Source organism: Talpa occidentalis, unplaced genomic scaffold, assembly GCF_014898055.3.
Source record: "Talpa occidentalis isolate TD23 unplaced genomic scaffold, MPIMG_talOcc4v2.1 talOcc4.8, whole genome shotgun sequence".
In the NCBI taxonomy this organism is placed as follows: domain Eukaryota; kingdom Metazoa; phylum Chordata; class Mammalia; order Eulipotyphla; family Talpidae; genus Talpa; species Talpa occidentalis.
In genome coordinates, this window is record NW_023605194.1 from 104,420,025 (window position 1) to 104,447,081 (window position 27,057).

The following is a 27,057-nucleotide window of genomic DNA, read 5'->3' on the forward strand; positions in this document are numbered from 1 at the left end:
AAGTGTTCAGCCTCCTTAATTATCAGGGAAATGAAAATTCACAATGATATTCTACTTTATATTTACTACACAAATTAATTTGAAATTGTTCATAGAATGGGTATAATTAAAAAATCTGGTAACAAGGATGCAGGGATGCTGGAACGCCCTCATGTTGTTGGTAAAATCCTTCAAGGGAAGTGTTTGGTAGTCACTTATAAAGTCAAATGTACATGTTACCCATGATGCTGCAATTCCACATTTACATTTTATCCCCAGAAAGTAAATATATATGTCTACAAAAAGATATGTACAAGACTGTTCATAGCAGCTTCATACAGAATAACCCCAAATTCACTTCAAATTCAATATCATGAAAATGTCACCATACTGAGATCAGGAATAAGACAGCTTCCTAAGGGGTCCAGGCAGCATGTCTATACATCTTTTACTTTCCTGTCGAATATGGGAATAGCCTAGGTGGAAGCACTGAGGAATGTGGTGGAAAGTTCTGGTTTCCTGACTGAGAGGGGACTTTGAAGTAAATTCTGCAATCGCGCTCAGATAATCAAAAATGGCTAGTCCTTAGTGTCCAGTCATGTTAAAGGGAAACCTCACTCATGTTTTATAAATGAAAAATCCTGGTGATTTCTTCATGGGTTGCTTGTATAGAGTGAAACGCCCTGTAGATTTATGTTCTCTTCTCACTTGTTCACAGCACTTTGGAATTCCCTCTCTATTCCTTTGTTCCCGGGGGAGCACTACGTTTCCCTGACTGTTGTGAAAGAGCGTGGAACTATGAAAACCTCAGCAGAATATTCTGGGCACAGCTGGAACTTACTTTGTTTACTGTTCAGCCACTAAAGGCCTACGTTAGTTATGGATTCAGCTTTGGTGTTTGAATCTCTTTGCTACCAACTCCCTCTGCTGGCCTTGAATTTGCATCTTACCACTCAACTTATTTCTCCATTTCTTACATGATGTTTATCTCCTTGGGACATAAAGATGTTAAGCCCAAACAAAAACATAAGGTTTATTTATGAGACAGAACTCAGTAAAAGTAAGCTACAGTTATTCCTAGTTCTCATTTCCTTGGCCACATTCCCATTTTACCCCTCATACCCCCAGCTTCTAGGGTCACACTGTATGACTCTAGCCACACCCCAATACATCATTGTACAGCCATGGGGCACATCTCAAATAATGGTGCCCCCTAAATGCAGAGTACTTAAAAATGCATTTCTATAAAATATTTCTAACTATTAACAGATTTGTGCTTTCTAGTTTTTTCATATTTCTTGGCAGATTTTGATGTAAAATCTTGCATGCCATCTGATTTGAGGTAAAGACTAAGAGCAAAGGGGGGAGAGTGGGTAGGTAAAAGTTGAATTATTCTTAACAGTTCTGGGAATGATACCATATTTTAAAATCAATCCAGAATGGAAAATGGAAGTTGCTCTCAGGCATGACAGCCTAGCATTTATAGCTCAGTTTCTGTTTCCAGTTCTCCCAGAAGACAGATAGCAAGAAATCTTTTATGAAATTCCAAGTCCCCTCTTAAGATGATGTTTTTGGAGGCATGGAAAACAAACCCACAAACACTGAGCGCTAATGGTGATAAAGGGGAAAATAAGCCTGTTTCCTATTCCCCTTCGACCTAGAGAGGAGAGGTGGGGGTGGGAAGCAGAGTTCTGTCTAAGAATTTGACCATGTTAAATGAAAAACTATCCTTTTAAAGCCTCTGCTAATGTTTTGCTCCGAGGCATAGAGACCTGTAATGAATGGTCTCCATTAAGTAGAATATCTTAATGAGTTTCGTGGTGTGCAAATCTAGACACTGGCCTACATTTTGAGTAGAAATGAAGAATCAGACTTTGTAGAGTAAATTTATATGACTTTAGTGATTGGGGTTGACTGTCAATTTGCGGGGAGGGTCCTGCTTGGGAGCTCACTGCAATAAAGATGACCGTGGGTGACGTTATGACAGTGTAGCATTATAATGGTCAGCAACTAGTAACATGTATTTCCCAAAGGTAAGTTATTCTATACCATGAGGTTATTTTGTGTCCTGAGCAGATTATGTGGGCTTGTTCACTGCTGCTCTCCACAATGACGTACTGGAGAGCGTGGTTGAGAAGCACTGGATTTCAGTGTGGTCAGAGGCGCTGTGAGGGGGTTGTCAGGGGGGAGCTGAGGCCTGAGAGCAATGATGTGTAAGTTTCATCAAGTACTTATTCCATGTCAGGAACTGGGCACTTTTGGTTCATTATTTCATTGAATCGTCACCCCAAGAAGTGGCTGTCATTCCCAGTAACACAACTCATAAATGGTAGATCCAGGATTCACACTTCTACTTAGGGGCCCTAGTCATATAGGACATGGAGAAAACTTACCATAGGTATTTCTTTAGTGGAAAGAAATTAAAATCAAAGCAACATATATCTATTGATCATGGTACAAGGTCATAGGGGGACATAGATTTTGGATTATTCACCACTCAATAAAGAGTTCTTGCCCTTGGTGATGACATGGGTGAATCTGGAGGAATTTATGCTAAGGGGCATAGGCCAGACACAGTAGAACATTGTGTGATTTCACTCTTAATGTGGAGTCTAAAAAAGTTGAATACATAGAAGCAGAAAGTACAACAGTGGTACTGGGAACAGGAGGTGTGGAATGAGGAGACACTGGTCAAAAGGTAAATGTACTTGCAAGAGACTATGGTGATGGTTCATGGGTGACTTGGTGGTGGGTATTTTATAGGGATTACACCTGAGAGCAGAACCCAAACATTGTACAAAAATAAATGATGATGTAATATATATATATTTATATATTTACATATATATATAGAAATATACTTCATTAAAAAAGGTAAATGTACTTGCTCTTTCATAGGATGGGGGAGTTCTAGAGATGTAATATGCAGCCTGGTGAGTAGCGTTAGTAACACTGTATATATACTGAGAATTTGCAAGAGAGAAGATACCAGGTATCAGGTACTTTCATCACACACATGCACACACACACACAGAGAGAGAGAGAAAAGTAACTTAAAGTATATTAAGACGTGCATATGCTAATTAGCTTGATTATAGTTATCATTTCATTACGTATATTAAAACATCATGTAGAACCTTGAATATATATATATAATTTGGAATAAAAATTACATTAAAATTCAAGATCAAAGGTAAGCATATATCAGCTGGGACTTCTCCCTCTTTCCAAGACCAAAGCCCAAAGCATTTCCCCACCTCTTTACCACCTCAGTCCCCCTCCATCCGTGCACCCACGTTTCCCTGCGGCATGGCTTATCGCCAGCGCAGAGGGGACACTCTCTGAGGGGATGTGCCAGGTTTTCATGATTCATTGTGTTTTGTGATGAAGGGACAAGAGAGAATGAATTCTCAGCCGGTTCCTCGTCTCGTTTTGAGGAGGAAAGCAGCCCTATTGCCCTCAGTGGCAGGGGTGAAATCCGGGCCTCAGGAAATGCTCTGTAGAACAGGAAGCCTCCTGTGACAGCAGACGCTCTGCTGCCCACGACGCGCCCTGGGTGGCCAGGCCAGACCAGGTTGGGGCTGTCGGCCAGAACCTGGGGCACTCGGCCTCATGCAGTCATGAAAGTGTTGTCACAACTTTGTGAAAAAAGGTGAGTCGTATTGGGTAAGAAGCCTCAGAAATTGTACGTGACCTGTTTTTGTTTGATTGGGTGAAATACTGCCTTGCAGTGGAGCCCATACCCTAATAAGACCATTTTTTTAGGAATCCAAACAGCTTCCTTCTTTATTGTAGGAGAGGTGTAGACCCTAGACCCAAACAGCACTAATTTCAAATGTTTTACTTAATTTATGAAAGAAGTTGACAATAGAAGTAAATAACCAGTCATTATGTCCTGACCCCTATTGTATGTGTGGTTGAAATAGAATTTGACACATATAGAAGATTCTTTTGCCTAATAAATGTTCATTTATGTCCCTGTTCTTTTCCAACTTTTATGAACGTTGCTGTGTTGTTAAAATCAGGCAGTGTCCTTGTCTACTCAGCTTATTCTACCCGCCGCCCTGCCTCCTCCTCTGTATGCAGGCCCGGGGTACATGTCACGACACCGCTCAGGCTGTGAATTTCACCAAAGATGTCTCCCCTTTTTCCTAGGCTGTTCACGTCCCACCCGTTTATTGAGACTGTGTTTATTTTTTTTTAAGATGTATTTATTTATGCTTACAAGAGCTGGGGTACAGGCCAGATATGCGGGAGGGTGAGAGGATTCACCAGAGACAGAGCGCGGGAACAGAACAGGCAGATTGACCGAAATACACTGCTGAGGGGAGCAGCGGGCGAGACAGGAGAGGTCTGCTGCGCCATGTGGGTTGTTCCCTGGCCGGCCAGGGATCGAATTTGTGGTGCAGAGGCTGCGGAAGCTTCATAGGTTGCGTCTTAACCCCTTGCACCACTGGGTTGCGTCTTAACCCCTAGCACCACCGGGGAGGCCCGAGATTGTGTTTAAATAAGGGATGGCAGGAAATTTTAAGACACACATGTAAATCAAGTAGGGAATGGTCGGTATTACAGGAATGAAACAGAGAAAAGGCGACGGGAATTCAGCGGAAGGGATGATTGCTTTAGCAGAGGGTATCAGGGAAGACTTTTCAGAGGAGGTAGTCATTGCACCGAAGTTTTGCATTCAAGCAAATGAAGAAATTGTGAGTAGGATTTGATCATAACGTAGTGGAGGGAGGATACCATGAGACAAGGTCTGGAGTAAGAAGTGTATGAAACCGTGGATTGTTCGTTTTTGATAGGAGAAAGCAAGTTATAAAGCTGGGTCAAGCGCACCATAGAAATTTTGAATGCAAAGTGTTGGCATTGGGGCTTCTGTGTCCAGAACCTATTAAGAGATCTCAGGATCACGACATCATCATTATTCTGCTTAAAGCTGATGGAGGGAGGATGTATTTTTAGGTGGGTGGCCAGGTAGACTTGCTGATATCTCACTGTGGAATTAGAAGGAATTGCCACATAGGCGTGGGAGGTGCGGGCCAACCAGAGGCCTGTTAACCCATGGCAGAGAGCAGGGGTGACTCAGTCCCTCCCCCATCCTTACCTCCTGGTTCCTTCTCCCCATCCCCCCACCTCTCCCTTGTTCCTTCCCTTCTCCATCTTATCCTTCTTCCTTCCTGCCTGCCCTCCATCTTTCCTGCATATCCACTATGTGTATCTACTCCCCTTCTCCAGGCGGGGGATAATGTATTGAAAAGGGACAAATTTATATTTGATAAAAAAAATACTTGAAATTTTGTTAAGGCAGACAGACTCTGAAAAGGAAATTCAGAGAGGCCTCTGCAAATTATGCTCAGTTTCTTCTCCCTAACTCAGGATGCTGCATAACCACAAAAATGATGAATGTTTACTTCACCCCATTTTCCAACCTATAAAATTGTAATAAACCTTCTTCCCTTGAATAATTCCTCAATTTTTAAGTCAAATGAAGACCCATTGAAATGTCAGCATACTAGTCACACATTTAAAAACACGTTTAGTTAATGAACCTCAGTGTTTTCTGCTCCTGTGCGCTTTCTTTCCTTTGTAACTCTTATTGCCTTAATTTCTCTTTGTCTTCTGGTTCATTGGCTTTCCTGCTCAACTTGCCTGCTTTCTTCTGCTAAGGACATTTGAGTACTTTCCAAGAAAACCCATTCCTGAGTTGCTTGGTGGAACAGTTTTATAGTTGCTCTGCATTGGAAAGAATATTTGCTTGAGCTTTGGAAATGCTTTAATCATCACTTGAATTTGATTAACTTCTGAGTTTTCACATAGAACTTGGGTCAGTGAGAAGGAAAATGTTTCTATTGGCGCAGAAGGCTTGAGGGAATGCCATATGTACCTAACAGCATGCTGGGCAGCGCGAGGTAGCAGTGAGAAAGAAGAGATGCCCCTTTGCCTCATCTTATATGTGATGGTGGAGCAATCCAGGCTCTCTGAGGACAGATGGGAAAAACTAACAGTTTCCCATGGGAGCGCTGTTCCACCTGGCAGAAATGCTCTTCACATTCTCAAAGTGGACATGACAAGGAAGCATTAAGAACCCTTGTATTTAAATAAGTGTGTTGTGAACACAGTGTGCAAAGAGTGTGTGACATTCATATTTAATGCTGCCGTTAATAATGCCCTTAATAATACAAACAACTAACTTTTTTTACTGCTTACTGTGTTAGTTGCTAAGCGTTGTGTTAGTTGCTAAGCTAGGATATTCCCACACATTCTCATTTGAAATGCACAATCGCCTTAAGAAGTAGCATGGCAGAGCCCACTAGTTTACCGTCCATCAGTCTTATTACCCCCTTCATCTTTGGAAGAGGCCCTGTTTTCTTTGCCTCTTTTCAAAGGGACATACCCTTATTGGTTCCTCCTCAGTCCTTCCTCTGGGAGTGAGCCACAATCTAAACAAATCCCAGTGGTCTAAGTCGCCTTGCCAAATCATTGGTTAATTGTGTCTAGGCCATGCAATTCTGAAACAAGAGAAAAACTAGTGGAAATTTCTGGGGAGAGGTTCCTTATTCTAAAAAGAAGAATGCAGAGCAAACACATGCTCCTTTCTACCGCTGGATATTGTCATTGGCACATGGTTTATGGCCCCAAACAGCAAACTTGATCCTAAGCGAGGATCAATCCAGATGACAGCACAGTGCGCCAGGCCTGGTGGCTGGGGGTGAGGGAGTGACCTGGCAGGAACTCTGTCCATGCCGGGCTCACTAGGCTGCTGAACTCGCCTGTCCTGGTTAGTTCTCCAGTTCTGCCTCCCCCTCCGACTGCTTGATAAGGGGAATAATAAATACCTTTACTGTTTAAAATATTTCAGTTGGGTTTTCTGTTAGTTGCAACCGAAAGCATACTTAAAGATGGTGATTCCTTTTTTTTATAAAATCGGGGTACAGAGACTACTGAAATCACTCAGGTGCTGAGGGGGAAAACATTCAGAGCCCACCCCACTTCTGAGGCAGCCTTGTGGTTAAGTGTGATAACCCCAGTTAACTGTTTCAATAAATGCCAGTGGGCTTTGGAACTCACTGTGTTAAGTGTGTACAGGAACTTTCTCATTTTGCCTTCCCTTTATTTGTCTTTTTCACTAGGACTTCCCAAGCCTATGGCTTGGAACTTGAGTTTGAAGTTTGTGTTTATGTCTGAGTAACCCGTTCCACTGGGAAATGCTCTGTGCATGAACTTAGGGGGTTACCTTACAAAACACATACATCAGAGGTACCCCTAAAAGAGAAAAGTCAAATGATCCTAACTTGCGATATTTATTCCCCAAAGAGGATGCTTAAGCATGAATCCCTTAAAAATATATATCCACAACCACTCCATTTTAAAAATTTTTTGTTTTTAAAAATTGTATTATTTTTTATTTAGACATGGAACCATAGATTTTTTTTTTTAATTCAAAAGCAGGAGCCTCCTGTACTGTGTGACTGCGGGCATGAATGAGTTCCCCAAAGCTGACACTTCATTTGAGTCCACGAAAGAAGCAGCACGTCCATGAATCACACTTCCAGTTGGTTAAAGGCAGTTTACAAACACGGGTCCTCAGCATCAAATCTGGTGAATAGAACTTGGGGTAGAGGCAGGATCCACACCCCCTCTTCTTGACGCGGGTCTCCTCCCACCCTGCTTTGTAGGTGTGATCTTTCTTGTCTAAGACAAGTGACGCCAGATGTCTGGCGGGACGTATTACGTGCATTTTTCTTCTACTCAGATGGTGAGTTGTGTGGGCACCACCAGTACAGGTAAGTAAACAAGAAAGAAACAATGGAAATTTCCTATCCTCCCAGGGTAGCTGGTCACGGGCCTCGGACGGCGTTGATACAAGATGGGGTCACTCTGGCCCTACATATACCTACAAACCTCTACAACTTTTATTCTTACAAATACGCCAGCAATATTCCCATGGGGGAACATGCGGATCTGCTTTATTCTTTTTAATAAACCATACTATTTCACTATATAGATCTAAAATCAACCATCTCTGTTTTGATGGACCTTTTGTGTTATTTCCAATTTTACTGGAAAGTAAGAACAGGTTCAACATTCACTGAACATTAGCAACATTTTCCCTCCTTCCCAATCTGAAAGGCAAAGATAATGAAAAACAATAACACAGAAGATCATATCTGAGCTTAATCATTAAATATTTTTGAGGTCAGATGTTTTCGCGTGGGTTGAGTGGCCTGCACAGATCTCACGCCTGCTCCCTGGGGGTCATTCTGTGACTCCTGCTTTAAAGCTCAGCTTACTACTGAGCTTACTACTATTTTGCTGCACATATTACCTCATAGGTAGGAGAATGAATCGAAGGGTAACTCCAAGGTTCTTGACGTAATGTACAGTGTGGAGGCAGATGCTGTTTGATTGGAAATGATGAGAAAGAAGTGACTGGAGCAGTGAGTGGGGAGAAATCAGAGGTTCTCTGTTGTTCACGTTACATGTGAGATGCCGTGAACCGAGTGTAGTGGGCCAGTCGTGGAGTGAAGGAAGGCGCTCCTGTGGGTGAGTCATGAGCACAGAGAAGGGGTTCATGCTGCAGATAGGAAGTTGGGGTTTGCTCACCTGGGAGGAATTTAACATTGTGAGGCTGGGTGAGATCACCGAAGCAGAGGCTCCAGATAACGAAAGATGTTTACTCAGCAGTTTGGAAGTACTGATGTCTGTGTCTGTGATGCAGAGAAGAAAGTAAATCCCAGTGTGAAATCCTAGAGGTAGGAAGCAATGATAAAAATAGGATATCTGTTTTTATAATCCCTGTTTCTTCTGCCAAATCTCATAGAAGGCCTCTACTGGCCAAAGAATTTATGTCTGACCTTCAGGGAAATAGAACCTTGGAGGAAATATTTAGCTAAGAGCTTCTCATGAATGTCTTTATCATTTAAGGATTTATGGTATGAGGTCTTGTGACTCTCGATGATTGCCACATAGTATTTGCAATCCAAATTCAATATTGGATGTACAAAGTGTTTTGTGATCATATAATTATGTAAGTTTACAAGTACTAATAAGAATACTACAAAAACATTTAATTCATGTTGGATTTGTTTTTGAAGCGTAAGTTTTTCTTTCATCTTGTTATTACGGATGATGAAAAGAGTAGTGTAAAGTATTTGGAAATGAAGATTGTATCTAACAATTAAGGGGTTTATACTGAGGTATTGTTTGTGAAAATAATACAGAGAGCAGGGGTACATGACACATGATCAGAGGGGGCCGGAGTCAGAGAATTTCACTGTTGTTACTAACACTCTGATTGCTAATTATAAACCAAAAGAGACCTTGAAACTCATGCAGTTAGAACATGAGAAGCTAGAAGTCACAACTGTCTTTCAGGTGTATCTGGAAGTAAAAGAAAAGTTATGTTTATATGGAGCTAATCTCTGTGTGTCCGTGTGTATATTTATATAAGATTAAAATGAGTTGATTTTTTGAATGTTAGTGTTGAGTCAATTAATTACTTAAATTGCCACTAGTATTTCTGTTCTTACGCTACTAGCTTATTGAGGGTACTTAAATTATTGAGAGCAGCCTAAATCAGATCTCTGATGTAAGTTAATTTATTCAAAGGCAAGAATCATATTTAAAGTACCAGTGGACCAGCCATAATTTTTTTTAACTGTATCTTGTAGGTTTTCTTTTTTTTTCTTTTTTTAAAATAAATTTTATTTTTATATTCCCCATACAATTGCAACCCCCTTATTTTGACCCCAATCCTTCCCCTCCCCACCCCTCACCCCCCATAGAGTGTCTCTGGTTCATAGTTTTTTGTTGATTTTGATTTTCATTTTCTTATAGTTATTCATTTTTCTGGTCCCTTATTTAAGTTTTCTAGATTCCTGCTATGAGTGAGACCATCCAGTATTTCTCTTTTTCTTTCTGGCTTATTTTGCTGAGCATGATCCCTTCCAGCGCCATCCATGTTGCTGCAAAATGCATGTGTTTATCTTTTTTGAATGCTGAGTAATATTCCATGGTGTATATGTACCACATCTTCTTGATCCAGTCATCTATTTTTGGGCATGTGGGTTGTTTCCAAAGCTTAGCTATTGTAAACAGTGCTGCTATAAACATAGGGGTGCAGGTGCTCTTTGGAATTGATGTTTCTGTGTCCTTTGGGTAAATTCCTAGGAAAAAATGTTCCCTGTTCAGCAATCAGGGAAATGCAAATCAAAACTACCATGAGATACCATCTTACACCAGTGAGAACGGCACATATTAAAAAAACTAGCAACAACAAATGTTGGCGAGGGTGTGGAGAAAAAGGAACTCTTCTGCACTGGTGGTGGGAGTGCAAACTGGTCCAACCACTATGGAGAACTGTGTGGAGATTTCTGGACCAGCCATAATTTTTATGCTGTAAAGATCAAGGAACAATTCTTTTAAAAGTGAGTGTCTTACTTATGAATGAAGATTTGACCTCAATAAAACTGTGCATTGGTGGAGACCCGCACGGGTAGGCACTCCTGTGGCTGTGGCTGTGCCTGACTCTTCTCTAACTTCCTTTGATTCCTTTAGCATAATTGTGATGCAGGGGTTGCAGTTTCAGTTTTGTTTGGTGTATGTGTGTGTGTGTGTGTGTGTGTGTAAATTTAAGGGTAAAAAGTTCATGTAGTAGATAATATTTCTAGTTTCAGTTGTTCCAATGACAAGATTTATCAAAACAAACATGTAAAATATAAAGGCTTGATATAAAAATTTAACTTAGTGAAAGCATTTTGGCTGAGGCTTGAAGTAAAACAGTTTAAGTACTTTTTATTGGATGTGTTCATTTTTTATAATTTAACTTTATTGTAAGACTGGAATGTGAGGTAGTGGTGAGCAGGCATTATCTGCATATAAAACCAGCTCACATCTAGGCTCTCAAAGGAGCCCTGATCAGCACTGGACTAAAGTTACTCATAGTTAAATTCTTGAGCCTGAAGAGCTGACTGGTTTTCTAACTAAAGGATTCTCCTTATACTTTAGACAAGGAATTGACACAGTGTGGTGCAAGATTCAGATCCTGCCTGCTGCCTGGATTTGTGGTACCCTTGAGCTAGAAATAGTTTTTATATTTTAAATGAGTGTGACAGAGAAAGAAAGAGAAAGCAATATTTCATGACAAGTAAAAATTATATGACATACAGTAAAAATATATTTTTTTAAATTAGGACAAAGCCATTCTTATATATATCACCTATGGCTCTGTTGTGGTAAAGTGAGCAAGCTAAAGTAGTTGTCACAGAAGCAAAACCTAAAACATCTAGTCCTTTATGGAGAAAGTTTGCAGATTTCTGCCCCAGAAATCAATAATGCCATAAGTCTCGTGACTCATATATCTGCGCATAGTGACTCACCAGGAGTGGGATATAGAGGAAGGGCAGTTTTTTCCTGTCTCTGTGTATTTTCTCCCTACTGTGGGTTTCCTCCCTGTGTATCTCCTTTACCTTCATAGAGAAGCTTCACTTCTGACGTTTCTCATGGAGTAACAGGTGGAGCGTTTTTCTTACACCAGGCAATTCTCTGCAACACCTTCGGGATGTCCTACAGATAACTCAGTCCTGACAGTATCTACGCAGAGGTAACATCAGATCTCACAGGTTAAGTGCTTAATTTAACAATTTCACACCCTCCCCTATCCCCCACTACCGCAACACACACACACACACACACACACACACTTCAGAAACCAACCACAAGCCCAAGTTATTATCTGTGCTTCTGACCAACCAACTATTAATGGGAGGTTCTGATGACCCTTCCCTCTGGCTTGATTATTTCACTAGAGGGACTCACAGGACTCAGAGAAACAATAGTTACCAGTTTGTTAAATTACATGATAAAAAACACAGAAGAACATGAAGATAAAGAGACACAAGGGGAGGCCTGAGAGAGTCTCAAGCCCAAGAGCTTCTGTTCTGTCCCCATGGAGTAGGGGTGTGTCACACTCTGGGGTGGATTGTTCTCCCACCTGGAAGCTCCCCTAATCCTGTCCTTGTGGAATTCTATGGCATCTTCCTCACACTAGGCGTACCCAGTCATCAGCTCCCTTTAGCTCTGCTTCCCTCTCTGGAGAATGATGAGTGGGCCTGAGAATTCCAAACTTCCAGACAAGGCTTCTCCGTAGTTCTGATGACCCCTCCCACCCAGAGTCACCTCATTAGAGCCAAATATTCTCCCAGTGCTCTTATCACTCAGGAATTTACAAGGGTAATAGGAGTATCAGTCATGGATGGGGTCAAAGACAGCTGTAGACGGAGATGCTCCTGGTGTTCTAATCACTGAGGAATTTATCAGTGTTTTAGGGTCTCTGTGTGGGGAACCAAGGGCAAATATTAATACGCTCACACACATACATATATAAACTACATACATATAGTTATTTCACAATCTACCCTTGGTCTCTGTCCTCAGACTCCTTACAACAAAATGATCCTATTTGTCAGTGCATTTACATTTGGTGTAAATTTCTAGAACAGATACAGCAGTAACATAGACATGAACAGTGTCCGATTTGAAGAAACAACTAACTTATCTTATAAAACCATTACATCATTTTTCACATTCTTCTATTCATTTAGTCACCCCCTTCACCTGCTGCTATTTGTACCTTACTATAAATTTGCGCAGAACTATTTATCACAGACATCAGCTGGGAAGGAGCTAAATCCAGGACCTCCCCTGGCCAGGTTTTTTTTTTTTTTTTTTTTTTTTTATAGGTATCCTCTCCTGAGGAAGCTTTAACTCAGTCTCCGAATACATTTGATCACCAGTATCACTATTATGAAAACTGACTGACTTGAAATGGTTGAATTTTACTAACATCAGTATTTCTCCACACAAATCAGCAAGAATCAGAGAGCTGTATGCTTTGCCTTCCCAACAGAATCTATCCACCCCCCCTCCCACCCCCCATAGACTTCCAGGACAGGGGTCATTACCACTGGCCCTAGCACAGTTATTTCTGGGTTCCAAGTTAACTGGCCACAAAGTCAGTCATCCTGTCTCATCTCACAGATTTGTACTAAGACTGGTTTCCATTGCATGACTCGTCTTCTTCCAATGGGGACGTATTTAAATATTTGAGTATTGCTGATTTGACTTGCTGTTGTTTTGTTGATAATTTTTGCATCTATGTTCATCAGGGATATTGGCCTATAATTTTCTTTTCTGGTAATGTCCTTGTTTAGTTTTGCTCTCGGAGTAATGCTATGCTTGTAAAATGAGAAGTGTTCCCTCCTCTGCCTTACTTCCTTTTAGTAGTCTATATGTTGCATTTTTTATTGCAAAATGAAATAGTTTATATATAATTTTTGTTGCATTTTTCCTTTTTTAATTAGCTGTGTCTTAAATACACATTTTCCGGGCCTCCCTGGTGGTGCAGCGGTTGAGCGCTGGGTTGCGAAGCTGCTCGCAGCCTCTGCAGCACCGGTTCGATCCCCGGCTGCTCCCCGGCCACCAGAGGAGGGTCCCACATGGCGGGACAGACCTCTCCTGCCGCGCCCGCTGCTCCCCTCAGCAGTGTACTTCGGTCCTTCTGCCTGCTCTGCTCCCCACTCTGGCTCTGGTGAATTCTTTCACCCTCCTGCACTTCTGACTGTACCCAGTGCTTGTATAAATAAATAAATAAATAAATCTTTAACAAAAAAAAAAAAAAAAACACACAAAAAACCCCACAATTTTCCTGTTGACATTGAGTTCTAACTTATGGGTAAATTATAATTTATTAAACGATTATTATTGGACATTTGAGTTCTATAATAAGTAATGCTACATTATATGTCCTTCATACAATAACTATCCACATATATTCCTAGAAATATACCAACTGAGCCAAAAGGGATGAATATTTCTATGTGTGGTAGAATGTTTACCATATGTATATGGTAAAAACACAAAGTTAATTTACAGATAGACTTTAAAACCGAGTGCATATTTTATTTTATCCTGCCACCACTTCCACAACTTAATATATTCTTTTAATAGTTGGCAGTTTGCTAATATTTGAAGGTTTGCCAATTTGCTATTTATTCAATGGTTGCTGATAATATTTTAAGGGTTGCCAATATTTTCAAAATGTTATTTTCTGCATTGATTTGATTATTAGTGAAATTGAATATCTTCAGTATATTTGTTTCTCTCCAAATTGTTTGTTCATGTCCTTAGGCTTTTTTTTTTATATTGAGAAATCTGTATTATTTTTATTTTTAAAGGCCTACTTCCATTTTAAGAACATTAACTTTAAAAAATATTTGTTGCAGATGTCATGCCTAATTTGCCTTCAAGTTTTTTTTTTTTTTTTTTTGGTATGGTATTTTTGACATAATGGAGTTTTAAATGTAGTCATTGTATTGACTTTGTCCTTTGTGATTTTTTCCATCTGTTTTAGTTTTGTAATTCCTTTTTGCTTTGAAAACTTTTTCCAATACATTTCCAATATATCCCCCTATGTGTCTTTGTGCTTTAAGTGATTTCATTATTTACACTTAACATATCTGGGTAGAATTTATTTTGGTGTGAGGTTAATATCAAACTTGATTTTATTCCCTGTATACTGTGCCAATTTTTCTAGACTTATGTGGATAAACTGCCATTCCAAAGTGGTTCATGTTTCCTTTGTAATATACAAAAAAATTGAAGTTTGCCAGGATCTGCTTCAGGTCTTGCCTTAGTAGTCTACTGATCTGCCTGCCAATTCTTTTTTTAGATCACACTCTTGTTTACTTCAATACCTCATATGACAGGTTACCTCCTCACCCCCATCCATTGTCCTTCTCACAAAATTTTCTTTGGCTACTTTTTGGTGTGAGGATGGGGTCATAAGTAGTAGGATTAGTGGTTTCTTAATCCCATTCTTGAGTTAAAATAATAAAAACATGTTATCAAAAGTCACATTTTTTGGTAACTTGAGAAAATTCAGTTTATTCATATAACAGCTCTAAAATACATTTTAAAAAGCGAAAATAAAGCACAGTTTTATTTCCAACATCAAAGCAGTTCCACATATCTAAGATGCTTTTCTTTTTCTTTTGCCAGTTTCAGCATTTTCAATTTTATTCTGTGATGACATAGCTTGGGTAATAGACTGTGTTTTAGGAATAAAAAATTATTCCTCGATGATTATTTGATGGGTGTTATGATGAGATAACTTGTTCTTTTCTTGTTGACTTTTTATTTCATAATTGTAAACTTAACTCTGTAATCCAGTAAGACTTAGAGGGGGATAAGGAAACTATGGAAGCCCCAAAAGTGCAGCAAGGCCACAAATATTATAGGATATTGTAAGCAGACAGTGATGAAGGGTGTTCTCCTGACCTACAAAAGCGATGATTTCTTGGTAAAGATGAAATGCAAGTGAAACTCATTAGAGGTGTCCACAGTGGGCAATGGTGATCATCTTGGGACCTCGCCATTTCTAGACTCAAAGTATCCCATGGCTTATCCCCATAATAATCACATCCTTTTCACCTTGCCAAGGAACACATACTTGCCACCCAACCGCTCAGGCTTGGCAGTGCCGATGAAAAACTGTTTGTGTTGGGTCTAGCATTTGCCACAGACATGGAGCCAGGGTGCGTTTGCTTCAGGATGAAATTTTCATCATAAAACACCCCCTTAGTTGGACTTGCTGCCAATGCCCTTATGGTGTGTGAAGTCACCACCATGGCAATAAACCCTGGAATAATTCTTTGAAAGTAGGAACCCTCGTAATCAAATCCCTTCCCTCCAATGTTCAGAACATGAAAGTTTTCTGCAACCTTTGGAAATTTAGGAATTCGGATACAGCTTGAAGGAGACTTGGCCGAAGTACTTGTTGGCAACTGTGGTGTCACTTAACACGGAGGAGTTGATCATGGCTGGGTGGCCTCACAGCTGGAGGGTGAAGGTGGTGTCTGCAAGGCTCTCTTGTACTTGTGCTTATGTAGTTTTACTGAAAGTCAAAATAGAATAGTCATGAACGTTATTTCTCAGACATACTTCCACTTTATGCAATGATATTAGATTCGCTCTTTCATGCAACAAATATCTATAGTGTCTTCACTACAAGCCAGGCATTGGGATGGTGAGGGCTCCAGGGAGCAGGAAGCAAGAGAAATGTAACACTGCTCTTGAGATTAAATTCTAGTAAGAAAGACAAATAATAAATAAAGATATTTGATGTGGCGTGAAGTAGAGCTGAGAGCTCTGAAGAAACACTAAGTTCAGGGTGAAAGGAAGGAGGATCACAGATGTGGGTAACACTCTCAGGCAGGTGATGAGGAAAAGCCTTTGATGTGGTGGTGTTTGCAGAGGTTTGGAAGAAAGGAGGGAGCAAATTATACAAGCTGGTGGGTTTGGAGATCATTATGGAAATTGGTATATCTAGAGGGGAGTGAGTGAGTCAGGGATTAATGGAGCTGAGGTCGGAGAAGAAGCCAAGGGTCCCTTTCAAAGGGAAATTTTACAGAGTCTGATGAGAAACCACTGGAAGACTCTGAGCAGGAGCATGACAGGTTTGGGTCTAGCAAGAGAATACGTTTGAGGTGAGAATCATTGTAGGGTAAGGTGAAAAATCAGGCTTTTCTGCCCTCCCGCCATCAGGATAGATGAGGGAACCCTATGATCCTGAATGCATGCCTGATGGCAGGCACCTGAAGTGGGTACACCTGTGCTAAAACTGTGCTTTTTTAAGGGTGGTTTCACGGGGACGCCAGTAGAAACCGAAAGAGAAGAAGCCCGAAGCAGAAGCAGAGAATGCCAGAGAGCCCAGATAGAGTGAAGATTTGCTGGGGGCTGGGAGTACTGCCAGCCTCCCAGCCCCCCAGCATCCCTGCCTGCCACTTACCCGCTGAACCCCAATAAAAACCTGCAAAACCACTGAGGACTCTGACTCCTCCTTTACCCGGTCTGCATGGGATCCTAGAAAACCTGCACTGTGGCCTGTCCTGCCCTTATAATCATCAAATTCATCTCAGAATAAACAAAGCAGGTAATTTGAGATCAAGATGAGGACCACAGAGATGGCATTAGGAATACTGTCATGTGGCTCCCTAAGTAAATTCAGGAGTGAAATCTTCCCAAGATACCCTCTCCATCCCTAATTTAGCACCAGAGATGTGAGACCAGTCTCTGACCAGATGAACTGTCTCTGATATAAGCAACTATCTCTGAAGATAGGTCCTTCTGAACTTATTTTCTGATCAAGGTTTACTCTGGAAGCTTTGGCAAAGGCATTTCTGTTTTCTGTTATTTAAATTGCCTAAAATGTTTGTGTAAACTGATGAATATTGGAAAATACAGACATCATAAAAATGCCAAATTGATGATAGGCATTCAAGACTGAATATTGGTAGGTGGAATATGTAGTTTCAGAATATTAGGTGAATATTTTTAAGGAGTTGGGGGAAAGCCAGGAAAAACTCATTCTTATTTAATGATTCTGAAACTCAGAATCTGAACTGCTAGCATAAACTGAAATCAGGATTCTTATCCCGCTTTTCACTTCTTATACTTTGCTTTGCCAAAAGTTCAGATGAGAAAAAAAGTCTTGAAAATGGAAGTAAGGAAAATGTTTAATATAAGCCAAATTTACTTATTAATGTATGCTATTAAAGGCTGAGAATGAATTCTAGAATTTAAAGTTCATTGTATTTATCTTCCAAATCAAGCCAAAGTTATTTAAAATACCATATGGTTTTAGGAGATATACTTGGTGTCTTTGGGAACTTGAGGCTACTAAATCATTAACAGCTGTCAGAAAAGAATAGACCAAATGTACTTGGAATTTCGTTCTTTGTAGTGGGGAAATTTGTGGATTTCCTGGTTCAGCCCATCTGATGAGAAGAATACTCACAAATATGTCAGTTGGTTGCACAGGATGAATAATTTTGCCAGAGAATATGAGATAGATGAGAGCAAAGATAAATTTATTTATTTATTTATTTTCCCAAATTATGTTTATTGGAGTAAAGTAGGTTTATATCTTTATGTCTGCTCTGAGGGTTACAAGGTTTCACACCCTGCCCAACATCAGTGCCCTAACAATCTTCCGCTGTGTTCCATTAGTCTCTCCAGCCTCCATCCTGCCCTTAGTGGCTCAGTTCTGAAATCAGATGTTAAGAGTTTATAATTGATTTGGTGTTGACTGACCCCTTGTTATGTTTCCTGGTATTCCACATATAATTGAACCATCTAGTATTTGTCTTTCTTCTGACTTATTTTACTTAGAATTATCCTTTCTGGGTGTCCCTGGTGGTGTAAGTGGTTAAGACGCAACCTATGAAGCTATCCGCAGCCACTGCAGTACGAGTTTGATCCCTGGCCAGGGAGATACCCACATGGCGCAGCAGACCTCCCCTGACTTACCTGCTGCTCCCCTCAGCAGTGTATTTCTGTAGATCTGCCTGTTCTGTGCCCCTCTCTGTCACTGGTGAATTCTCTCACCCCCCCCCCACTGCTCTGGCCTGTACCCCAGTTCTTGTATGCATAAATAAATAAATCTTTAAAAAAAAAGAATTATCCTTTCCATTTTCATCTATGTTATAACAAATGGCAGGAGTTCATCCTTTTTTTTGTAGCTGAGTAGTATTCCATAGTATATGTACACCACATTTTTCTGATCCACTTAGGCTGTTTCCCTTATTTAGTTATTGTAAACAGGGCTGTGATGAACACATATCCCTGAGAGTGAAGATAAACTTAAGAATATTATGCTATCGGTTGAAAAAGGTAAGACTAATTAAAGAGGAAAATATTGGTAAGAGTTTCATCAGGCATAGGGTTCTCAGCCTAGGCCAGATAATTCTCTGTTGCAGGGTCTGTCCTGTGTATTGTGGGATGTTTAGCAGCATCTCTGGCTTAACTTTCCCGATGCACATAGCACCCTTTCCCCAGTGCGACAATCAAAAATGTCTCCAGACATGGCTGACTGTCCTCCACGGGAGCCAGCATGCCGTGGATAGATATACCTGGGCTAGATCCAAATAACCCCCAAAATTACTCCCTAGTAATTTCCACAAATGGAATGTGATGGAGGGACAGTCTTACTAAGAATTTTTTTTTTTTTTTTTTTATAGAGGCATGTTTTATTTATTTATTTTATTTGTTTGTTTGTTTTGTTTTTACATGCACTGGGTACAGTCAGAAGCGCGGGAGGGTGAGAGAATTCACCAGAGCCAGAGTGGGGAGCAGAGCAGGCAGAAGGACTGAAGTACACTGCTGAGGGGAGCAGCGGGCGGCAGGAGAGGTCTGCGCGCCATGTGGGACCCTCCTCGGGTGGCCGGGGAGCAGCCGGGGATCGAACCGGCGCCGCAGAGGCCGCGGGCAGCTTCGCAACCCAGCGCTCAACCGCTGCGCCACCGGGGAGGCCCAGTCTTACTAAGAATTTTGACTCTTGCACTTGTTATTGGTATCATTTCATTTGGGAAGCATAATAATTAAGGAATACCTCGTAAACAGATATCGTGCTGGTGAAAAGCAGATCACAGTGCTTTTCAATCTAGAGTTATGTAAGTACAGTGAGAATACTAAAGGTGTAGGCGATTGCCTTTTATTTTGCCTCCCTCTAAAAACCTTGCAGAAATACCTAGGACCGGGGTCGCACTGGGGAGTCTCCGGGAATGACTTCCCACATGTTTAAATGTCACTATGTAGCAGAGGCAACTTGGAGACCTACATGATCTTATATGCTTATCTTCATATAAGATTAAACAACCTTTGTGGCAGACACTATTTATATTCACCAAATATTTTTGTCATCTATACTATCCAGTTTTATTTTTGGTTGAGTTGAGGGACTATGTAGTTCTTATCCAGTGAAATGTAAACTGAATTCAACTTCTGGGCTGAGGAACATAAGAACCTGGTGTTTCTTCCACTCTCTTCTCCTATAAGGACATTGGGGGCCGCACCAACACCTGTGCTAGAGCCAAAGAAACAACTGCCCCTTTTTTTCATTTTCTCTGTTCTCAGTTACCCTTTTGGGGACCTCTGTGAGGTAGAAGTTGGATTTTATGGATTGATCTGTTTAATTCTCCTTTAGTTTCAGCTGTCTTTAGTTTATTCTTCTTTCTGGAATACAGTTGGAATGTGGACACATGGAATAGAAGGTTCAGCTCATAGTCCAGAGCATAGATATCTCTGTCCGTTGGCTTTCTTCAGGCTAATGATAGTCTGATGAGAAAGCCGCATGCGCATGAGATAAATACTTAGGAAGGTGTTACCCACAATCTGGCAAGTTCTCCACTGCATCAAGGTGGGGAGATTTGGGGGGGTGTTTCCTCAATAAATGAAGAATGAATGGTAAGGATTTGGGAGGCGCTGTAGTGTGGCCATCAAGAGCGTGTCTCTGCTGTCCAGCTGTCTGGTTTGAATTGCAGCGATGATACTTATTAGCTGTGTGATCTTTGCAAGTTACATAACTTCTCTGAGTCTGGTCTTTTTGATCTTTCAAATGAAGTATTAGTTCATTATAGGATACAAGTATGTAATTTACATTCAGAAGCTAAAATAGTGCCTGCTTCATAGCATATAGCTCTTCTTTTTTATCTTTTATTCCTTCAATATCTCCCCTTCAATTATCTTTCCTAAAAGTGCTTCTTTTATTGCAAATGCTACGTAGTATTTGCTGCTACTATTAATTACGTTGCAAATCAAAAGAATGATACTGATCCTATGAGTTCTAAAATATTTGACATCTATATAGCCTGTTGAATGTCTTACTGCAGACTCCCACAATGAATATACATATGCTAAGTGTTTTCATAATTCCAGTTGCCTTGTTTTTTTCTGCCAGTCACAGGACTGCTGGAAACATAAGTGGTGTTTATAGTCAAAGAGAAGGTACCCTTTTCTCTGGGCTCTTGCAGCTTCGTGTCACATGCCTGTGTTGGCAAGCAGGACGTGAGCTGGATTTCATCCTGTTAGAATTCTTGTCTGAGTTTATTGCGATGATGAAAGGAATTTAGAGGAAAAAGCCAATCAAAGGTTCAAGCAAGGAATGTTTATTGTGGATCACACAATAGGGCAGGGGCTGCAGCTGCCTGAGAGCAGCCAGTTTGTGGGGGGGATGTTCTGGTTGATGGGGTTCATTGCCAGGTGGGGTAGCAGGGAAGCTGGGTATTGGCTGGCCAGTGTTTGGTGGTTTCAAGACAAACAAGGACCAAATTCAAGTTAACTCTATAACAAAGGGGTCAGGTAAAGCAAGCACCAGATTAACTTAGTAATAGGTAGGGAAGGTAACGAACCAGGACCAGGCTCCAGGGGTCCTGCAGTGATGGCGCCAGGTAGGGGGGACAGTGTACTGCGTCTGGGCTGCGTGACTGTGCAGAGCCCTGATTCCTGGCCTGGCTAGGAAATTTCTTTCTCCAGGGGGAGTTCTGTCAGTTGGACTAGATTCCTAGTAAAGCTCTGCCCTCCGCTCCTGCTAGAGGAGGCTGGGAGTGGAAGTGGGGTGTAGGACCATCACCCCACGAAGGGCTTAGGAATGAGAGGGAATGGACAAGCATATTGTCAAGTCGTTAGCACACGGATTTTTCCCCCTCTATTTACCTTTACTATTATTATTTTTATTGCCTTACATTGCTGTTTATTTTTGTGTAATATTTGCATTCTCTGCTCATGGGCAGTCCACCACCGCATCATCCAGGAACCGTCACCATAGTCCCTTGTGCTCTTCCCTCTTCTATTTTGACCCATATCGCTCCCAACTCCCCTGCTGTACGCCTCAGATACATAGTTTCACTGCAAATTTTGTCTCTCTCTTTTTTTTTTTTGACCTTTTATGTGGTTTTCCTATATACCTCCTGTAAGTGCAACCAGCCATTATTTTTCTTTTTCCTTCTGACTTATTTCACTGAGCATAATCCTTTAGTTCCATCCATGTTGAACTGAGCCCCAAGTAACTCAGGCTTCCAGAGATGGCATGAAAGTGTAGAAGAGGAGAAAGGAGATTGAAAAGAATGAGCAGGAGGAGGAGAGTGAGGATGCTTTGTCAGCAAAGGTAAGAGGGGAGATATAACACCAAAGGCCAACTCTGTGGCTAACTGCAGAGGTCACTGGCTGTGAGTCACGCGTGCCTAAAACATGATGCGGCCTTGCTGTTTCCTCACTGGTCGCCCTCCTGTCTCCTAGGTGAAGGCCTCTGACGCGGATGCAGGGCCCTATGGCTTTGTTGAGTATTTTCTCTACGATGGATTCCAAAGCAACAATGCTCCTCAGGCATTCCAGATTGACCGGCACGATGGGCGAATCTGTGTTTCTCAAGACATCGACAGGGAAGGGGATCCTGCCACCTATGATCTCTTGGTGAAAGCTCAAGATGGGGTAAGTTTTTATAGAGGAAATTCAAACATTGAAAAGCAAACCACTGTCTGTGCATAAGAGAGGACCCAGTTATTATTGACAATTGACCAATCTTGCTTCACAAATTGCTACTTCCTTCGTCAGCTGGTGTTTTTTGAAGCAAATACCAGACATTATATCATTTTATCCATTAATAATTTGATAGCATCTTTAACAGATGACTTTTTAAAAACATGACAACACATTAATAGCGATTCTTTAATAATATCTAATATCCATTACATTTAGAATATTCTGGATTACCTAAAAATGTCTTTTAATAGTTGGCTTGTTTGAATCAAGATCCAAAGCCATTAAGTCCACACATTGATTTGATTACTAAATCTCTTCGGTTTCAATCTGTCACAGTCAGTCTCCCACCCCTTTACTTTTTTCCTACAGTATTTATTTTGTGAAGAAACCAGGTCTTTTGTCTTGTAAATTTTCCACATTCTGAATGTGGCCAATTCCATCCTTGGGATCCATTTAATGTCTTCTTTTATCCTGTTGCTCATAAACTGGCATTTAGAGCCAGATACCTGATTAGTTCAGGGTTCATTTGTGCCCTGTGCTTCTTATTGCATCAGTAGGCACATGATTTATTTCATTAGGGGTTTCAGTGTGGTGATTTTTGAATTCTATTATTTCTTCTGCATTTATTACCTGCAGTTCTTTAACTAAGTAGAATGTTCTGTCATCAAGTATTTGATTACCCTGAAATATAATCATACAGGAAAGGCAATATAATACTTCTCTTTACCAGTTTTTAGTATCTTGAGTTGGATATGTAACCATTACCAAAGATTATAATGGTTTCTTCACTAGTTTGATTATAACTTTCTGGATTATTATACATGAGATGTACTTCATAGGTCTCTAAACTAATCCTTCTAAGGTTGGACCCATCTTAGATCAAGGGAGGCACATTTAATTTGACTCCCATGTATTCCTTTTTTTTTTTTTTTTTGGTAGACTTTTAAACTGACATATAAAATGCTTGCAAAAAAGTGCACAAACCCAATGGATTTTTGCAAAATAAACATGTGCATAAAAGCAGATAAACATGACTGCTCCCGGTTTCCCTCTCTGGGTTTTGTGCTGTGACAAAGGTCCCATCCTTTGACAACTGATCCCAAACTTTATTTACCACTTTATAAACTTCCAGTGGATGGATTCATGAGACATGTACTTTGTTCTGTTTCTTTTGCTGATTATTTGTGAGATTCATTCATGCTGTTGTGTAGCAACAGTTCTTTCATCCCTATTGGCTTATAGTATTTTTTATGTGACATTATGATCATTTTTTATCTATTCTATTGTGCTATGGGTATTCAACATTTTAGTGGATTACAAATTCAACGTTTTATTCAACATTTTAGTGAATATAAATAGTGCTTCTATTAACATTCTTATACAAGTAATTCAGTGAAAAAATGTAAACATTTCTATTGAGAATATATTTAAGAGTGGACTTTCCAGATCATAAAAACAACAGCAACAACTACCTTGTTTGCACCAACAGCTGTCTTCAGTGTTCCTCATGTGTACCTCGGAATGTGCAAGAACAAGCAACATCGTGTGTGTGTGTGGGGGGGGGGTTTATTATGTTGCAGTGTAATCCGCATATGTTTCTTCTGGACGAGCTGCATTTCCACAGCATGAAGGCTGCACCTGCCATTATTATTCTGTGCAGTGTCCATTAGCAGCACCTCCCATGTCACCGGGATTGGGAAAATCAAAGATAACAGGGTTCATTATGACTCTGAAGGCTATTCCCCCAAAGCAGTCTAAATTGGATCTGAAGAACAAATGAATCCAAACAGGTAGTTTAGGCTGAGAATGTTGGATTCCAGGCCATAATGAATTTATTTGAAACAATAAACTGCATCTCAACAGAAGACCTTTAACTTTACATAATTGCCTTGACATCTGTAGTTTTTCCTCTGATCCTTTCTCTTTGTAAAATATGTCCTGAAAACTCTTTGTCAGAAAATTGCTAAGAACCCATTTGCTGATGGCTACTGAGAGATTTTTATCTGTCAATAGAAGAATTTTTCTTATAAAAGACCTAGATGTTCTGGCCTTCTTTGCTGCTACTCTATTTATCCTTGTGATGACTGTCAGTATTTTTTTAAGCTCAATCATGTCTCCTATTCTGCTGGTATTACTTCAGAAATAATCTGTTTTTGCTGCCTTTTATCTCATACCTAGAAGCCATGAGGATGCTGTTAAATTACATAATGGAAACAAATAATTGGATTACATTGGAAATCAAAGGGTTTTTCACAATAAAGCTCTATAATTTAATTCTTTTATTTAATGTGTCTCTCTAATTCCCCATTCTATTTCCTATTCTCTCTTTTTGGTATACATATTTATTAACATTCTATCTCTATTTTTTGTGACACCCTGAATTTTGTAGCTGAAATATGTGTCTGAGATAAAGCTATTTCAGCTCTATCTCACCACTGCAGACTTAGGGAAGGATGTGTCAGGCTGGCAATATGGAAAGTAAATGGCCCTGGCCTTCACCACCCTGTGCATTCATGATGAAAGCTGGCTGTAGAGCTGGCTGTGCAGGCCGGATGTAATGCTGATGAATATCCAGAAGCAAACGCGTGAACAGAAATGCTCATTTCCCCCCTTTCATTCTCCCAGCTTTATTGAAGTATAATTAAAAAGTAATTTTGTGTGTATATAAGGTGTATACCATGATGTTTTGATATGTGTAGATATTGTGAAATGATGACCACAATCAAGCTAATTAGCAGAGTGGTCTCTTCTTGTAGTGAGTGGTGAAAACACTTTAGATTTACTCAGCAGATCTTAGGCACACAATACAGTATTATCAGGTGGAATCTTCACAGAGTATGTTAGATCAACAGAACACACATAACTGAAACTCGCGGCCCGCTCATTTTAACTTTAATAATTATCTCACGTGCCAACAAGTATTACAGCTTTTATTCTTATCTTTTATTCATTGATTGCTACCCCGCACCCCAGTCTCAAGAATCATCCATTGTCCTTTGGCCTATGTTTTTAGTTAAATTGCCTGAGCCATATCTCAAACTGATTGTCAGTCTTACTTTAATATACAACCAGGATGAATCCCGAAGTGTCTTAAATATTACCTTATCTCATTCTTCTCCCTGGAAGTGGGAGTCTCTGGGCTGACCATCAGTGTCTCTATTTTTAAACCATCCTGCTCTGTACATCCTTTAATTTGAATCAATCTTCTGCCTCCAAACCCCCCCCCCCATACCCTCCGGACCTCAGATGCATCATTTAGCAAACCCCCTGGTGAACTCAACCTGGTCTCTGACGGCTCCTTTATCTTCTTGCCCTGATTAAAACAGTTGTCCCTGAGGGTACCAGTTCCTCTCACAAAGGAGCCATCTCCTGCTAATCACGAGCCTCCAGCCAGGAGGGACAGGTGGGTGGTGTGGAGGTAGCTGCCCCCTCCTGCGTTCCCCCCACATCTGAATCAGTTCTTCTTCTTTCTCTATCAAAAACCAATTTGCTCTTGAAGTTCACATTGTCAGACGTTCCCATGGTCTTTGCTGCTGCCATCATGTCCTAAACCTCCTATCCCTTAGCACCTTCAGCCTCGCTCCCGGCCTTCCTCTGTCACCTTTCCCTCGGGGAGACTTCAGTCTCTGTGTGTGGAACCAGCCAACACCAGAACCTCTCACTTACTAGCCTTTCTCATGTCCAGGGTCACAACCAGTATTGGCGCACCCTTGGAAACCCTGATTGCAAGCATGCTGTTTTCTGCTTAACACCCTTACCGTTCTGTCTCGCTTGCTGTATACTTGGCTGTATCTTGGCTGTATACTTGGATGGACCAGCCTATAATTCTCCTCCCATGTTAAGATCACTAATTTATTGACTCATCATTAAAGTCATTTAGTTGCAAACTCCCTTTAACTTCCTGACTCCATATAACTCTCTGGATAGAGCTCCAGCCCTGGCTATGGTGGAACCAGTGCTGATTTTCTACACTGCATGTACCCAGAGCAAAGGCCATACATACCTGCTGGAGAGACGCATCCTTCCCTCCCCAGTGATCAGTCACGTTCTTTGCCTTCTTTCCTATTGTAGCATTAGCTGTCCCTGTTGGCATCAACAGCAGATCCCTCCGTTGTTCAAGGTACATCTTTTCCAGCCTCCTGGAGGGTGTCACTTCAATAATGATTGTTTTTTACTTGTACTAAATATATCCTGTGAGCATTCAAGACATAATAGTTTTTCTCTTTAAAAAAGCCTCTTTTTGATTTCCTGTACCTTTTTGAAAAGTCATTTTGTTCCTCTCGTGTCTTTTACAACAAATCTATTTAAAACAGTTCTTTATTTCCTTACTTTTCCATTTTTCTTTGAGCTGTGCCTCCCATCCCATTCTAATATACATTGTTTTTTAATTGAGGTCACATTGGTTTACAACACTGTATACGCCTCAGAGCATCGGGTCACACCTCTTTGGATATATGTTACCACACCACACCCAGGGAGGGACGTGGGGGGGTGGTGGTTGTGCCAAGCATGGTAAGTTAGAAGGAGAAAGGCAAGTGTCAGAGCATTTCACTCCTATGTGGAACACAGGGAAACAATGTGATGAGCTGCTTTGAAGAAGCTCACTTTGGTTGTGCCATACCCTGGGGTTATTTCTTTATTTTCATTTTATTCAGCTTTGTGATGAACTTGAAATTATTCTTTGAACACTGCTTCTCTTGGCTC

General features: G+C 40.7%; 1 protein-coding gene across 1 annotated transcript in view; it reads left to right on the forward strand.

Moving 5' to 3' along the window:
• Nucleotides 1-27,057, forward strand: part of DCHS2 (dachsous cadherin-related 2) — a 162,653-nt gene that overhangs the window by 66,932 nt on the left and 68,664 nt on the right. Inside the window, exon 2 of the mRNA XM_037497763.2 lies at nt 22,111-22,302. Within this exon, the coding sequence (XP_037353660.2) occupies nt 22,111-22,302 (192 nt within the window). The remainder of the gene's footprint in view (nt 1-22,110; nt 22,303-27,057) is intronic.